This window comes from Nanorana parkeri, unplaced genomic scaffold (assembly GCF_000935625.1).
Source record: "Nanorana parkeri isolate BGI_ZX_2015 unplaced genomic scaffold, ASM93562v1 scaffold918, whole genome shotgun sequence".
In the NCBI taxonomy this organism is placed as follows: domain Eukaryota; kingdom Metazoa; phylum Chordata; class Amphibia; order Anura; family Dicroglossidae; genus Nanorana; species Nanorana parkeri.
This window is the reverse complement of record NW_017307186.1, coordinates 198,787-216,033: the sequence shown is the minus strand read 5'-3', so window position 1 is coordinate 216,033 and position 17,247 is coordinate 198,787. Positions and strand designations below refer to the sequence as shown.

Here is a 17,247-nt window from a genome sequence, read left to right as displayed (position 1 = left end):
ATGCATTTTACTAAGAGTCATAAATTAATCCTTACTTCTGAAATATTATAAAAATAACCACTGACTTTTTCAAGACCAATGCATTGCTATCAATCTAAAAAAATATTGTTTTCTGATAGCAGAGAAAGTGTGGTAAATTACTTGCATCACTGCAGTTCTGGAAAATGTAATTCTCTTCTTAAGCAATCATTTTTAAAGCTATGGTTTGCCTGTATAACTTGCTGATAGTTGTCACTTTCTCAAGATTGACTGAACTTAGTTTTTTTCTCAAAACATTTAGCTGGCATAGACAAAAAAGCTACACTTTGGGCTACCTTTACAACTACAGAGTGGACACAACATGATAACATACATTTTCAAGCAATTTCTTCAGGGGAACTGGAATTGTATTCACTGTGTAAGGGGGTCTTTGGTGTATTTCCCCAGTACATTTGCTTTGAAATAGAAGGTATATGAAGCTGTTAGGAGAGTCTTTTACCTGCCCTAACAATGTAGTTTAGTCAGGCTATTCTTTAAATACGATAGAGCTGTAAATGTGTCAGTGTGTGATAAGCAATCAAGCATAGGTTCTTGAGTGAGAAGCCTGGTGAGGGGCATAAAAAATGCGGGAAAAGGGTCTAGGAGTTGAAAATATGTGAGCCTTGCTTTGTTGGGGTACACTAGGTCTCTGCAACCATAGCCATCTGGATGCCACATGACATATGCATTTCACCAACAAGCCTATAACTAGGTCAGTCAGTCTACAGAGTAAATATGTTTTCTTTAATTCCAAGAAATTTTCATGCTCCTTTTAAGAGAAAATATTGTTTATGTTTGGTCAAAAAATATGTTCAATTATTGTATTGACACTCTGAAGTAATTTTAAAGAAACATATTATTGATATGCTCCCTGTGCAATATATACATTATTTAAGTACATTTACAGTTTTTTTAGATGCTCTCCCTAGTTATTAGCTCTTTTTAATCTTATGCAGTTAACCTTCCTGATTAAAGTGACACCACTTTAATGAAGATATACCACTGCCCCCGCAAAAACCTTTAGAATAAGTCAATTGTGGAATTGTCAAATTTTTGGTCCCCACCGCACTTACTGGTTACTCATAATAATCCCTACCTTACTATTGTCTCCTGTAGTGACATACAGGGAGCACAGAGTACAACAGACTAACACTCCACAAAATATCACTTTCTAAAGTGACTTCAATGATAACTCCTAATTACTGCAGCCTATAATGCAGACAGTGGGATAGGTCAGTATTTACTTTTTTCTGTTCAGGGTCACATTTATGAGGAGTTACATTTTAGTGATAGAGTTGCTTAATGAGCAAATACAGTGAGGGGAATTGATAAAAACTGGAGCAGACAAAATCTGGAGCAGCTGTGCACAGCAACCAATCGGCTTCTCTCTTTCATTTTCAAATCTCAAATGAACAAAGTAAAGAGATACGCTGATTGGTTGCCCTGGGCAACTGCTCCAGATTCTGTCTGCTCCAGTTTTGATCAATTCCCCCATTATGTTTACACCCCATACATATATTTTATTTAAAGATAAACTGACATTGATTACAATTAAAGTAGGTATACCAGAAATGAGTAAGATAAACTGACATTGATTACAATTAAAGTAGGTATACCAGAAATGAGTAAGGTTTAACACTGAGTAAAAGTGTTGCTTGCACTATGGAAACATGCAGTGTTTCTCAGTTGCCATAATTTTGAATACCTAATGCTGTGCTTTAAGTGATAGTCAAGTAACAGCCTGATACGTTTATTGTGTTGCTTGTTGGTGTAATAAATGATTCCTTACTAAATAGTGTTAACCAGGTTAAGTAGATATGTAAATACAGTATATTCAAATCGCTATAAGAATATTCACATAAACACACCTAGATCTGAGGATTATTGGACAAAAGAAGCAGTTCAATCAGCAATATATTTATTGGTAGTCTTACATATTTCCAAATAACAGACCAAACACTATTTACAAGACAATGTACATTACAAGTATGGTGGTGTTTTACCTCTTAGCTTCAAGCCTGTTCATACTAAATGCCTTTGTGTCCCAGGTAAAAAAAACAAAACACATGGCTTGATAACAATACCTTATATCTCCTTCTTTCTGTACAGCGTGCTACATGGGGCAAAACCCAATAGCCACCGGCTCTACTTAGGCATAGCCATAATTACCCCATCTGGTACAGTTGCAGCCTCCATATGCCTACCTTCTCATACAGCAGCCCTCATCCCTCAGGACTGCTCCCTGTCATGAAAGTGTTAAAACATTTCTGAGAGGTGCCAATCAGGGTAAAGCAAAACTATTTCAGAGGCAACAAGTATCTGTTATCTGAGAATGTCACTGACAGTCATCGAAAACAGAAGACAGTAATGCTAAATGTGGTAGGGTTGTATGCCCAGATGACAGCTCAAGTCTCCTTCCAGTGAGAGGAGACCAAGGTCATGTTTAAAGTTATCAGCATGACTGATGTAGGCCAATTGTTCTGTCAACACAACACCTGCAGAAAGTATTAGGCTGCCATCTTCTTGTATTTTCCAGTGAGAATACTTGCTATATCTGGTGGAAGATTGTCATTGCCAAGCTCCACATTAAACTGCTGTACCTTGGTCAGAAGTTATTTTTATTTTGAACTGTCTGAGGTTGTGTGCATTGTGGCTGTTGGAGCAAAGATGATCTGCCAACCCTTAGAGCTGCAGCCACTCGGAATACTCAATCACTGTCTTATATTCTCCAGTGAGTGAAAATACACTTTACTTGCTGTGTGCCAGAAGCCTGCAGAAACAACTGTCGTTGAGGTGGCTGTGATTGGCTAGGAGATTGCCATTGCCAACCTCCTCCGCAAATTAATTTTCCTTAACAACCCAGTATTCTCTGTCTTCTGATGGCCAAAAAAGCAATCCTGTGTAACTGGATCTTATCTGATCCCCCAACCGTGGACACATTCCGCCCCCTGCTGAATCGCTTGTTATTATTGGACAAGTTGGACACTAGGTTTAATCAAGCTCGTACTAAAACTTTTTTGCTACTTGGACATCCTATGTTGCAGCGGAGTTTTCGCTACAACAGCTGCAAGATCTGATGTCCATTTTTAAGCTGTCCAACTGGTACCTCGAGGCCAAACTGACGGGTTCCCTAGGCCCCCTGGATGTCCTTTGACCCCTGACATGCTACCCCCAATCGAGGTTCCCACCATCACTCTCCCCCACGAGGGCTACTCCCGTTGCACCCACGTTTACCACTAATGGATCACGGTGGTCTTCTACCCACAGTTCTGACCCACATGGTTATGGGGTCTGTTAATTGTTGTTTATATGGCACATATTTGAGGCGAAACAATCCGGCGGAAGGTAGCCAAATGGTATAGATTTAGTTATTCAGTTTCACTTCATGGTAGTAATTTGTTTGACATGCCTGGATTTCAGTCTGCGCACTGATATATAGTCTTTGTGGCATACCAATGTTTGCTTGTACTGTAATATTTTATTTTAATTATACATAATAAAAATTTGACATGCTTAAAAAAACAAACAGCCCAGTATTTTTATTTTACTTGCCCTAGGGTAAAGAGTAGTTTTACTAGCCTGGTGAATTACAAGCTATATTGTATGAACAATATATATATTGTTCATATTTCTGTTTGCAGTGGTCAAGCCAGTAAAGATATTATTTCTAAATAGTTGGAGTGGGTTACTGCACGTTGCTCATTATTATTGTTCTTTGCAATGCCCTTCTTAATCAGCTCCAATGAAAGCTTTAATATGACTGGTTTCTGTGGGCCTACTGGTGCAGAATCTGTTTGTGTGTGCCTCAAATGATTTATACAGAATAGAAAAAAACATCTGGATTCTTCCATTCAGTTTGATTTGCTATAGATATTGTGACTACTCATCACCAAGAAATTACAGAACCCAATTTTGTAGCTGAAGTAGATAGCATGTTCAAACATGTGAATGAAATGGAAGTCCAAAATGCAGTATCCATGTACAGTAAGAAAGTATATTATAAATCCGACTGATTTTTTAAATAAATATACTTTAGCTCAGATATTGAAATGTAAGATTTAATACCAAAGTATAATCTTCTTTTCAGGATTAGCATTGTTAAACAGTACTTTTTAAAACTAGAGCTATTAAATTAGTTTTGAATGGGTTAAAAGAAAGCTACATGTATTATCACTTCTTAGCGTTAGTTCTATTTAAATGTCTGCCACTAAATAAAGCATTCAAAATTATGTTCTTGGCAAATTCATTTTCCTCTGCTGCCAAGAACAATACTTAACAATTCAAAAGAAAGAAAAGTAAAACTGAATGTAATGTAAAAGCTTCAGCAGCACATACAACTTTATACACAGTACCGAGTAAATAAATAACACATCTCCTTGCATATAAAGTCATAGTTTCCTATACCCATGGAGAGAAAGAAAGAAAGGAAGGAAGAAAGAAAGAAAGAAACATTACATTAAAGGATTTATCTTTAAAGTTTACCCCAAAACCTTCCTTTCCCATCTAGATCATATCCTAGATTTATTTTTTCCTTGTTTTTGTAGCAAGAAACAGCTTAAATTAATTTCTGTGACATCATTGTAGCAGGCTAGAAATTTACAAAAAAGGTGCTACAGAAGGACTAAACATCACAGGTTGTATTTGATGATGATGGCCACCAAATTCTCACAAGAACTGTGTGTCAAAAGGTGACACAGGGTCCCCAAAATGTGCACCTGGAACCCATGACAGGATACATTAGTCCTATTCTGGGCCCCTTCAGGTGCCGATAGTAAAGCAGTGGTCATGTGACTGCTCTGTTTAGACTGGAAGAAAAGGGAAAGGGAATTAGTGATCATAAAATTGATGTATGACTTTGTGGTACAGCTAACCAGCTGGAGTAAAGTCATCACCAGGTACTTGCAGAGGCCACCCGCCAACCCCTCCTGCCTACATCAGCATCAGGCTTAAAAGATTCTTGCCAGGATATGCAAAGGAATCCTTCAAAACTACATCTTCCAAATGCCTTTTCTCTACACCAACTGTGTGGACATGATATCAAAAGTCAAAGCAGCAGCATTATTTTGCTTTGAAAAAGCAATGCACATATGTAGAGAGGTACAGAGAGGGTGGGGGGTAGTTAACAAAGGAACTGTGCTTTCAGCCTACACAGAAATTTTGGAGCACATAGGATTTCTGAAAATCTTTTTACCATGTATCATTGTGTACATGCAATGTTTTTAAAGTGATAAAACATGGGGAAATACAGCAGAGATGTTTCAAATATGTTTTTTAAAGCACAACTGTACCTTTGGCAGCCCACCAAGATAAATACTTATATTCTCCCCTTATCAAGTAATATTCACTATATGGATCCACACAGCCTTTCATCCCAAAAATATTTTACTGGATCCTCTTCCTAGTGCGCATGTGTGCTTCAGCCCCATTCTTACTTAGGTCAGCCTCAGTCTTACCTGTATGAGCTATTCACTATAGCCCGTATAGCTCCCAAAGTGGGCTGGGCAGCTCAGTCGAGCCGAAGGCATATGCTTCGGCTCAACTGAGCCGAGGTGAAAGCCGAAGCTGGCCAAACCAATGGCCAGCCGACAGCCTGCTTCTGACAGCTGGGCAGAGCCAGACGTAATCTTACGGCTGGCTGCGGCCACTTGCAAAGAGATCAGCGTCCCTGGTTACCAGCTAACCAAGGACACTGATCTCCAGACAGCCCAACTCTCCCAGGCTGCCCATTAGAGAAACACTTTCTCCAAGAAAGGTTTACTCTGCTTGAGCAGAGTAAAACTTTCCCTGCTTTTGTTTTTAATTCTGACATGGAGCCGTTGGCTGCCGTCAGAATAATAATAATAATTCACCATAGCAATGCATTACTAGATTCCTTTTGGCTATTTCAATTTGCAATAGCCAATAGCAGACTAGCTATTGCACCCACCCACTGCTGCTGTCAATCAGCAGAGGGGACATGCAGTTCTCCATCAGGTCCCCTCTAGTGATTAACAGCAGCAGAGGGCGGGTGCAATAGCTAGTTTGCTATTGGCTATTGCAAATTGCAATAGCCAATAGGAATCTAGCAGTGCATTTCTATGGCAATTTTTTTTTTTTTACGGCAGCAGAACCGCCCACCAATAGAAAACAGTTGGGCGAAGCTAGCTGTCACTGCTAGCTCCGCACAATCGTTTTCTATTGTTTTTTCTACTTTTTAACTATTTTGCTATTCTGCTTGGTCCCACAGAGGGCGGGACAGCATTCAGCTCGGCGGCATTCAGCTATTTACTCACTGCTGTTTGGCATCTATGAGAATAGACTGAACAGCAGCGAGTAGCCTGCCGGAGGTTCGGCTTAACCGATCCAGATGTTGGATCGGCTGAGTCGAACTCCTTCTGCACTTCGGGTTGCCCAAACAACCTAACTTATCTTCTGACCATTCTTATGCAATGGTAAAGGCATGCAGCATGTATATGTTAATTATGCATTTTTAACTAGAGTATTAAGCTGAATTTACCTTTTATCCTAGAAAAAAATATTTTACATTACTTATTACAATAATCTATTGTGCCAATAGAATTGTATTAAATGATGTAGTAGTATAAAATACTTCATTTTAGTTTGATTCTGTCACTTTTATTTTAATTTTGTAGGATTTATTTTTAATCTTAATGGTAAAAGATTCTTCAGACGTAAGAACAGGTTAGCAAATACCAACAAGAGCAAACCTTTTACTTTGAAAGCCACATTACCAAGATTACTGTTATCTTCTCTTTAATAACCTTTCCACATAGCCACATAGAGTTTTTATATTTCCAAGGAGAAATTATGATGATCTTTTGTAACGTAATGATGTCCTGATGCTTGTGTTATGCAAACATCGACACAATGTATTGAAATAATTACCAACATTCTGTTGGAATCAGAAATGCATTATCCATCAGTAAATCATCTGCTTCACTGTCATCATAGACTCATGAAGGTGGAGGTTTTGCTGTAATCATGTGAATATTATGCAGAGATTGTTTGAAAATGGTTTGTGTGTAACACCTACTGTACATAGGATTCCTAAGCTTGTACATCTGTCAGGCAAGTGCACAGTAGCTTCCACAATGAAGCAGTTATTTGTTTCCAGCGACAGCTCCAGCATCATCAGTTATTTGAGACAACGAAGGGTCTGAGGAGGGCAGGCATGTCGAGACAGACAGGGTGACTTGATAATCCGCTCGCTCCCACAGGAAACTTGAATAATAATGAAAAAGAATAAAATATGCAAAGGTTGGGAGAAAGCATATGAAACATATTTTCATTAGTTAGAGATGGTAGTCCCCAGGCTATTTCTCTTAGAATGTGAACCTTGTTATGCACAGTGTGTGAGCATTCAGTGTAAACACATGGGATAGTAGAACATATTAATGCACAGCGAGGACAGCATCGAAGGCAGTTTTCTAACAACAACTCTGTGCCAGACATGTAACCGTTAGAGTACATTATTGTCTTTGAAATTCTACATCATTGGCATCATTTGAATTCCGTAACACACGTCTCTGTGCCAGCTGCAGAATGTAGCAAGACTCTAAATTACGGATGATTGTGATTCATGGTTCAATTCAAGTTTCATATTGTAGGCAATGCTAAGCATGTATAGAAATCATTTATATAGTTGCTTTACTCTCATATAATATACTGCATATTATGTGAAAAACAGGCTTGAGCTTGCAGGAAAACTAAATACAGCCGCGTTTTTCAACATATTTAAACAGCCAAATATTATATTCTTTCACCTTCTTTCAAAAAGTGCCTACAAATAAAGATGACATACTTGAACATACGAGGACGCAAAGTGTCACAGCACACCAAGCAAATGGTCAAGAGATCGTCCTTAATTGATGCATGTTATCAGATGAAGCAACGTTTTGGGGCCATGCAGCATCCCCTTTATCAGGCTCAGTATGATGTTTGGTGTGCTGGTGACACTTTGCTTCTTTATTGATTTCAGCAGTGCCATCTGCAGTAATTGCAGCACCCACCTTCAGAGGTTTGCCATAAGGAGTGTGGCAGGACACCCATAGGATATATTTTGAACATATGACAACCCCAATTTATATGAAGTATTCATTATCATAAACTAATTGAACAAAAATACAGATTTATGATGTGAAAAAGTTACACTCCTACATTTATCATGACTTCAAATCCATTAAGTTGCAATAAGGTGTTCTAGATTAGGTGCCAATGATTAGGACCTTTTTAGGGATTATGCAGATGAAACCTGCATACTTTTTTTTCAATCTCAGATATCTTGGATTTGGTGTTCAATTTGCTATTGACCTGTGCTGTGTCACAATGGAAGGATTGAAGGAATTCTCTAAGGCCCACATATAGAGGGTTTTTGATGCCTATTAATCTGGCAAGGGATTTAAACAGATTGACAAATTATTTCAAATCAATCATTTTACTGTGAGGAAAATTATCTACAAGTGGCATAGATTTCAAAAGACTGCTAATTTGTCCAAGAATGGCAACTCAGCATATTTAGCCAAAAAATGATCATCTAATGTTAAAAGGAGTCTGTGAGAACCTCAAATTTTACACTTCAGGATCATCAGGTAACGCTTGCAGCAGTTGGTGTCAAAGTGCATGCATCTACAATTAGAATGGGATTGCACCAATGTAAATAGCATAGGAGGTGTGTCATTAAAAAGCCTTTGCTGTCCAAGAAAGTCCATTACAGCAAGACTACAGCTTGCAATTGAACATATAGGCAAAGCCTTCTGGAACAATGTGCCATAAACTGGCAAACCACAGATACAGTTGCTTGGCCACAGTAACACTAGACATGTTTGGCGTATACCTAAGACAGCATTTTAGGAGAAGAACCACATATCAACTGTGAAGAATAGTGGCAGAACTGTTATGGTAATAAAGGCCTCTAAGGCTGAGGGTGTACTCATTGTTTTCACAGCATAATATTACATCTATTGATATTTTTGTTAAATAAATGTTTGGCAACTTATCTGGCTTTATTTATGTATATCACCTTTATTGTAGGCACTATTTGAATACATATTTAATGTTTGCCTGTTGAAAAAAATCAACAATTTCCATGGGGCGTACATACTTTTGACATAAATATAGATCTGAGCCTGCAACATTTTTAATACAATCTTTGTTTGTAGAATGACAGACAAGAAAAGTAGAACATTCCACATTCCATCAACCCTTTGGCACATAAAAATTTCAGTAAAACATTCTAATGTATCTGGCTAATACAGAATGGTTTACATTGTATCACCTTGTCACTGATTAAAAAGTTACATATGATATATATGATTGACTGACTTTGACATGTGTTCAGGAAGTGGAGTAATAGGGACTTTTAAGAACATTTACTCCAATCCACATCAGCTCCAGCAAGCTGCCGAGATATCAAAACTTGATTGCAAAATATTTCTTTTAATCAAATAACACAAATACATACAAGAAAGACAAATACATAATTATTCAACCATAACCCCCTTGCTTTTAAACACACTTTGTCCATCTGTCAGAAAGCTTTCGTATTCCCTCATTCCCTACCCACTTGCCCTCAACATAGGGCAAGGTCCCTGTGTTGATGAGCACAAGGGTCTCTTCCCCACAACCCTGACCCATATGAATCTGGGTGCCCCATTAATTAATAAAAAAACAGTCTCACAATGTAAATCCATCATCAATCACATTGTCCAGTAATGTGGATCCTCATTAATCACGATGCCCACCACTCACCTGCCCGGCAAAATAAATAATCCCCGTCGACTGCTGCCTCATCTGCACTCACCAAACTCTCGCTGCTAACGACAGCTCTGCTCCTGAATTTAGAGGTGAAGCAAGTACATAGTGGTGATGTCATGGACTTGCTCCACCCTTTGTTTAGATTCAGGAACAAAGCTATCATTAGCAGACACTTGCTAGTGGCCCCTAATGGCACAATTAAACCCCCACATACTGTATATCTTGTACAATACCTGAAGGGTCTGGTTTGCCTGTTTTAGAAAATGGTGCATAATTTCTTCTTTAAACAAAAATAATACTCTAAGTTACTAGAGACTTAAACAGCAGGTAACAGGACAGTAACTGTTAAATTAAACAGAAATACCATATTATCCCATATAGATTACAATGTGAGCGCAAATTTGGTAATTAAAGAATGAGAGATATACATAAAATCTTATGGTCGCCTCAATTCAGGAAAGCTGGAAGTTAGCCTTAGCTTGGCATTTTTAGATAATCAAAATGTGCCACCCTTTGCTATCAGCATCCCTATCCGAATAGAATTAATAGAAGGCATATTAATTCTCTAACTAAAAGTTTGTTGTGGGCTCAGATTTTGTACATCTTAAAGGTGACATTTAACATATAGTCACCTGGAAACATATGGTTTAACCGCAACTAAATTATGCTATTATGATGTGCTTATGTTGATACTGTCATCAAGGGGAAAGCCTTAAACATATTGTCAATGTGAACAGCCACTTTGGCCAAAAGAACTTTTACTGTTGTCCAAGTACAACTAAAGGAAATAGAATTGTACCAGCTAGGAAGGTACAAATTGAGGTCATGTAATCTCCACAAGTATTCCACATTCTCTTGACAAAATGTAAGGTTAACTGCTAGGCTGTGTAATGCAGCACATCTCAAGTAGAAGAATAACATTTGCATTCAGAAAGGAAAGTAAAACTCTTCTCTTATCAGATTTCTACATTTGCTTGCAGACAAATTACATACTTAAAAAATCAGCAGCATCTTGGGAATATGTCACTAACAATGTGATTTATAGCATGCAACATTCATATTAATATATGTTCGTTTACTGTTCCTGCACCACAATGTGCAGCCATGAATATGCACCTGGCTAGTACTGATATCCATGTGTTGATTGTTATGTTTGTATCATTTAGGTTGCAGCTGTCAGATTTGAACAAAATTGATGGATTCTTTATTTTGTTTGCCCATAGTCTCATGCTGTTTATTTGCAATATAGCACTGTCATTTGCCTAATTTATGCATTTTTTGTCAAATAAACGGCAATATTTTATTTAACCCTATTTCCAGAAAACATGTGTATTGGGCCATGCGTGAATTGCACACATTTATGAATTATGCCTTACATAAAACATCTCAACACAATGTTACCTCTTTTCAAATAAGCAGCTGCTACTGGCAATTCAGTGCAAGCTGACAATAGTGATGTGTGCATTAGATGGGAAACCCAGATGTTCCTCAAGATGGTGCCACATCTCTTGTCGCAGGCTACCTTTTGGAGAAATGACTGCCAATATAGACAACAAATAACATTGACAATAGAACCACCATCAGCAAATACTGTTTCTTAGTGTCTATACAGACAGTTAACATTTAATGCTACTTTCTTTTGCCACTTTTCTGTAAAAATGCATTCTTTTAAAATATTTAATCGCTTTAATAGGTGGGATTTATCCCCCAGCACCAGTACTGTTGATCTAAGAACCCTTGTACACCTTATTAGGAATCATAAGTGGAAGCTTTCATTGTATGTGGGCTATTAGCAGAATCATGGGAAAAGCATGATGGTATTATTTTTCTGTGCTTAAAATAACATTATTTACTTTGAAGGGCATATAGATAGGTGTACACCTCTGGGTGCAATTTTTCAATTTTTCAATTTATATATTTAGTTATTTATTAATATGAAAGGTCATTAGGATTATATAGACAGGGCTATTCAGTTTTCGATATTGATAGCTCTTTGACTCTGATACCAATGTGTGGAAGCAGAGATGGGAAATTGTAAGATACTTACCGGGTCCTCGTTTCGGGAACGGAGTCCATTGCCACCTACTCTCCAATCAGCTCCCTCTGTGTCACTCAGCTCCTCCTCTCCAAGCTGGCCGTGAGCTAATAGTCTGAAATGCTCAGCGTCCAAGTGTATTTCCAATTTGCAGTCAAATTTAGGAAAGCTCCACCATATGTTCGTTATGTGTTCCTATTCACACAGCATACTGAAAAAGAACTTTTACATTTTTTTTAAACCTTTTTAGATGTTTTGTTAAATCAGGCAAGATGGCTGATTCCATGTGTTTCTTAGCTCTTCCATAGTAGTCTGTCTAAATGGAAAGTCTTGGAAGACCTGACACATCTAAATACAAGTATATGCTTCATTTACACCAACTTGCAGAGTTGCTTTACCAGACACTACTGTCGTTAAATGTTACTTAGCATGCCTATTAATGTTTGCAGTATAATTGGCAAGTAACAACTTAATGGCATCTTATTGGGTGTAGCTCTAAAGGACTTATAACTCCCACCTTATGGATGGGACATTTGTGTTATAGCTGGTCTCTTCTGTTGCTATTCTGCAAAGCCTGTATGAAGTAATACAGTATGCCAGAACACTTGAACTTATTCCAAAACTGGACTGGAACTAATATCCCTTCCTTGATATTATTTCCTGAGGTTGCATCCTGTTCATCCCCTGTAAGTAGCCATAACATTAGCTCCATCCAAAGTTGACATCTGTTAAGAATTAAATATTTAAGTATGTTACAGATTACTTGGACCCTAAAAAATTGATCCAGTGGATGTCACTGCCCATATGGGGAATCTAATCCAGATACTTGATGCTTTAACCCAAAAAGGTTAATGTCCTTTAATTGGAGAATTCAAATCTCAGACTCTATATTTCCAAAAATGTAACTAACAGACCTCTTCTGAGCAAGTGTCCAGAACCAAAGGTCAGTCCACCCAATACCTTTTCTGGAGACATGGGGCAGTACAGAGATTTTAAAAATGCTTGTAAACTAATGATTGATTTAAAGTTAAGGACATATTCCACTGCAACAAAAAAAGTCTGAACTATCATATCATATCTCAGGGGTGAACCAAGGGCATGAGCCAACACCTGCTTGGAGAAAGATGATCCCATACTGAACTATTTCACCAATTTCTTAGAGGACTTTTATATGAATATCCAAGCAAACAATTGTGTGCTGAATCAGCTATCACGAACCTATAGCAGGGTAAAAGACCCATTGAGGTTTTACATCCCTGAATTTAAGTGTTGGGATAGAGAGACTGAGTGGAATATCAGCCTAAGGCATCCATTCAGCCTGGGTCTCTCTGAGGCTTTAAAAGATGAGTTTGCAAAAACTGAGTTATCAGCCACCCTTGACGCTCTAGTTCACCTCTGTATATTAAATGATAGGAGACTTCATGAGAGAAGAGCAGAAAAATCTTCCAACATATTTTATGTTCTACGTAAAATTACTCCTTCCATGACAGGGGACCCTATAGGCATTGGAGCACTTCAGGCCCCTATATCCCATGCTGAAAAACTGAAAAGGACTAAAGCCTTAAACTATGCATGTATTGTGCATTCCCAGATCACTCCTTGGAGACTTGCCCCAATCTCAAGAAAAAGAATGATGGTGAATTATCATTCATATGCAAATTAATAACAACTAACTCTATCTCTACTAATTATGTCAAAATTGCTTTAACTTTACAGTGGGACCAAAGAAGACTCAATAATGAAGCTATGGTGGACTCTAGTGCCTGTGACAATGTTATTACCTACACCTTGTCGAGAATAATAAAATCTCTACACTTAAAAAAACTTCTGTCTTTGCCAGACCTTATTGATGGAACGACAATAACATCAGGTCCTATCACTCAACAAATACAACCTTTGATGGTTATAGATAATGATAATCATGTGGAATACTCAACATTCCATGTAATCCCATCATCTCTTTTTTCAATTATTTTAGGTCTCCCTTGGTTGAAATGACACCTACTCTCTATTGGAACATGTTATCCCTGGAACTTTTATCTCATTACTGCCAGCAAACTTGCTATCCATCTAATCCATGTCTACAGATTTCTATACCTCAGTTACCACCAGCTTATCAAAATTTCTCTGACATCTTCTGTAGGAAAATGTCAGACACACTACCGCCTCATCAGTCATATGATCCAGCGATCGAATTCCTGGAAGTACAATACCTTTCAGCTGCATTCACCCTTTATCTCAACCAGAGCTACAGCATTTAAAGGAGTATCTGAATGAAAACCTTAAGAAGGGTTTTATTAGACCTTCAACTTCACCAGCAGGAGCAGGAATGTTTTTTTGTGTGTAATAAAGATAATAGTTTGAGACCCATAATTGACTACAGGGAGCTAAATAAAATTACAATCAAAAACAAGTATCCGCTGCCTCTCATTTCTAAACTATTAGAGCACTTGCAAATTGCCCATATTTATATGAAACTTGATCCTAAAGGTGTCTATAACTTAATCCGAATTGGATCTGGAGATAAATGGAAAACAGCATTCCGCACCAGGTATGGTCTGTGCCAATATCTGGTAATACCTTTTGGGCTATGTAATGCCCCAGTGACTTTCCAATACTTTATCAACAACATATTCAAAGACCTACTTGATGTCTGCATAGTCATATACCTAGATGATATCCTCATTTACTCCAACAACTGATCACAGCAAACGTGAGATGGGTACTATTAATATTAAGGGTTCACAATCTATAAGCCAAACTAGAGAAATATATTTTTGAAAACTCTTCAATTTCTTTCTTAGGCTACATTGTCTCATTAGAAGAGATTAAAATCGATCAATCATAGATTGATTATATACTAAATTGGCCAATACCTCATACTAGGAAGGCACTCCAAAGATTCCTTGGAGTCTCGAATTTCTGTAGCAAATTCAATAAGTATTATTTTCTCAATCGTTACATCCCTAACTAAATTGACTAGACACAAAGCTGCTTCGAGGAACTGAAGCATCACTTCAAAACAGCTCCCATACTGTGTCTACCGACCCTAAGTTACAATACATACTTAAAGTTGACACCTCACAAGTTGCCAAAGGTGCCATACTCTCCCAAAGAGACACTCCACTTACTTCGAAACATCCAGTAGCTTTCTACACCCACACAATAAACGATGCAGAAATCAACTACCCAATAGGAGAAAAGGAATTACTTGCAAAAACAATTTGCTCTGGAGAAACTGGAGGCATCTTCTAGAAGATACAACTCCACCAATCATAATGTATTCTATTCATCAAAACGTACAGTACCTCAAGAGGAATAAAACACTATTGGCTAGATGAGCCAGATGGAGTTTCTTGTTAAATAGGTTTGATTTTAATATTATATATAGACTCGGTTCAAAAAATGGCAAGGCGGATTCATTATCAAGAATCAATGAACCAACAAACCTGCCAAATCCACCAACCTCAAAAAGACAATAACTGAAGCTGTAAACCTAAAACAGTAACTCAAAGATGCTCTATAATCCAAACCAGCTACCCTACCACCAGATCTAAATCAGATGAGGAAGGGTTTCTATAAAAAGGAACAAAACTATATATACCTCCTTCTTTCCAAGTACAAATTCTGACGATGTTACATGAGTGGGACATTCAGGCATTACAAAGGCCCAACATTTAATATGTCAATACTTTTGGTGGCCAAACATGGCAACATTAATTCAAGATTATGTCACCTCATGTGAGATTTGAGCAAGTTTAAAACATAAAACAAAACTACCATATGGCAAATCATCTCTCTAGAATTCATTGCTGACCTCCCTCCATCAAAAAATCATAACACCATCCTCATTGCAGTGGATCTTTTCACATTTTGTGTCCTTAAAGAAATTACTAATTCTATGGAAACCGCAGATGGAGTTGTTTCAAGCATAATTAAACTACACGGAATTCTAAAGCGAATTATCTCAGACCGAGGTACCCAATTTGTTTTAAAATTTTGGAAAGCATTATGCTTCAAATTACAAATTGATCACTGTTTTTTGAATGCATACCATCCTCAAATGGAGGTGCTCAGCTTCCTCTCTGAACCTCTGTGTTAAAATACAAAACACAGAGAGCGATGGAGGCGCTCTCTGTGTTTTGTATCTCAGTGTTGAGGTTTCCCTAAACCAAGTGAGAGCAGCCTCATAAGCGTATTACACTGATCACTGAAGATTTTCTCCCCTCTTTTCATCCTGGACACATGCTGCTGGTGCTTCTGTTCTAAACTGTCTCTGTGTTAAAAGACCAGTGAACTTGTTGCTCGACATTTGAGTAATGTGCCCTTACAGTTCGGCCGGACCCTTTGTGTTGTTTCCTTAGGATCCCTGCAAACTACTACTTACCAGTGTTGCTGTTCACTGTATCTCCTTCAAATTCTTTTGTGTCCCCAGTGTAATCCTGCATATCCAGCAAGTGGAATGTTATCACCTCCTTCAGTGAGCTCTTGCACTTGTGCTATACCTGTGAGTCTGTTCTGCTTCTGTATGGCTGCTTGTTCCATTCAGCCTGACTCTCCAGAGAATTCCAGACAGCCGTGTTGTTGCTGATTCTCTGTTGTTTACCAAAGTTCCTATCACACTATTGTTTGGACTTCCACCTCTGTGTTCCTCGATATCTTGCAGTCTGTCTACATGCTTCACCCCTGCCTGCCTTTGAATCCTCAACCTCAGTGCTGCATCCAGTCATTTGTGTCTGCACAGGTGTGCTAGAGGGCTGCAACCTGGGAGGTATCCAGCAGCATAACATCCCTACCTCTTGCACATCCCCAATAATACACAGTTACCTCAGTCCCTGGGTTCCCTGTGACTTGCATCCTGCATTGTGGGAGAAGGTTGATCCTGTTACTTTGACTTTGTTCCATTACTTGCCCTTTTCCCAGAAGATTTGTGATGAATCTGCTGGTGTGTCCTCTGCTGCAGGTGCACTCCTGCATCTCTGCCAAGACACCCTCAGGGTGGGTCATTATGCCATTCAGTTCCCCATGCTTGCAGCCAAGCTGTCCTGGAATAATGAAGCTCTTACAGCAGTATTCTGGCAAGGTCTTGCAGAACGCATTAAACATGAATTGGCTGGAAGAGAGATACCAAGCACCATTCAAATTGATACCTGCTTTAAAGAGTGTGCTCAAGACAGGGCCTGCCAGCGCAAGACTTTTTCACCAAATCTGGCTCCTACCTTCCAGCATCACCTAGAACCTCTCAAGGTCACTGCAACTTCACCTCAAGAAGAGCCTATGCATTTAGGCCGTGCCTCTTTATTCGGTAAGGAAAGAAACCAACATCTGTCACAAGGCCTTTGTATCTACTGTGGTCAAAAAATACATTTCTTGAAACACCACCCACAGAGGACTTGAAACTTCCACGGGTAGTATGCCATGGGGGGGGGGGGGGGCTTGTG

General features: G+C 38.5%; 1 protein-coding gene across 1 annotated transcript in view; it reads right to left on the bottom strand.

Annotated features, from left to right (window-relative positions):
- NAALADL2 (N-acetylated alpha-linked acidic dipeptidase like 2) overlaps positions 1-16,813 on the bottom strand; it is a 430,657-nt gene extending 413,844 nt beyond the window's left edge. Inside the window, exons 1-5 of the mRNA XM_018566102.1 lie at positions 16,634-16,813; positions 16,194-16,248; positions 12,767-12,849; positions 11,819-12,001; positions 11,173-11,308 (exon numbers count right to left, since the gene is read on the bottom strand). Coding sequence (XP_018421604.1) covers positions 11,173-11,308; positions 11,819-12,001; positions 12,767-12,849; positions 16,194-16,248; positions 16,634-16,813 — 637 coding nt within the window. The remainder of the gene's footprint in view (positions 1-11,172; positions 11,309-11,818; positions 12,002-12,766; positions 12,850-16,193; positions 16,249-16,633) is intronic.
- Between the last annotated feature and the right edge of the window lie 434 nt (positions 16,814-17,247).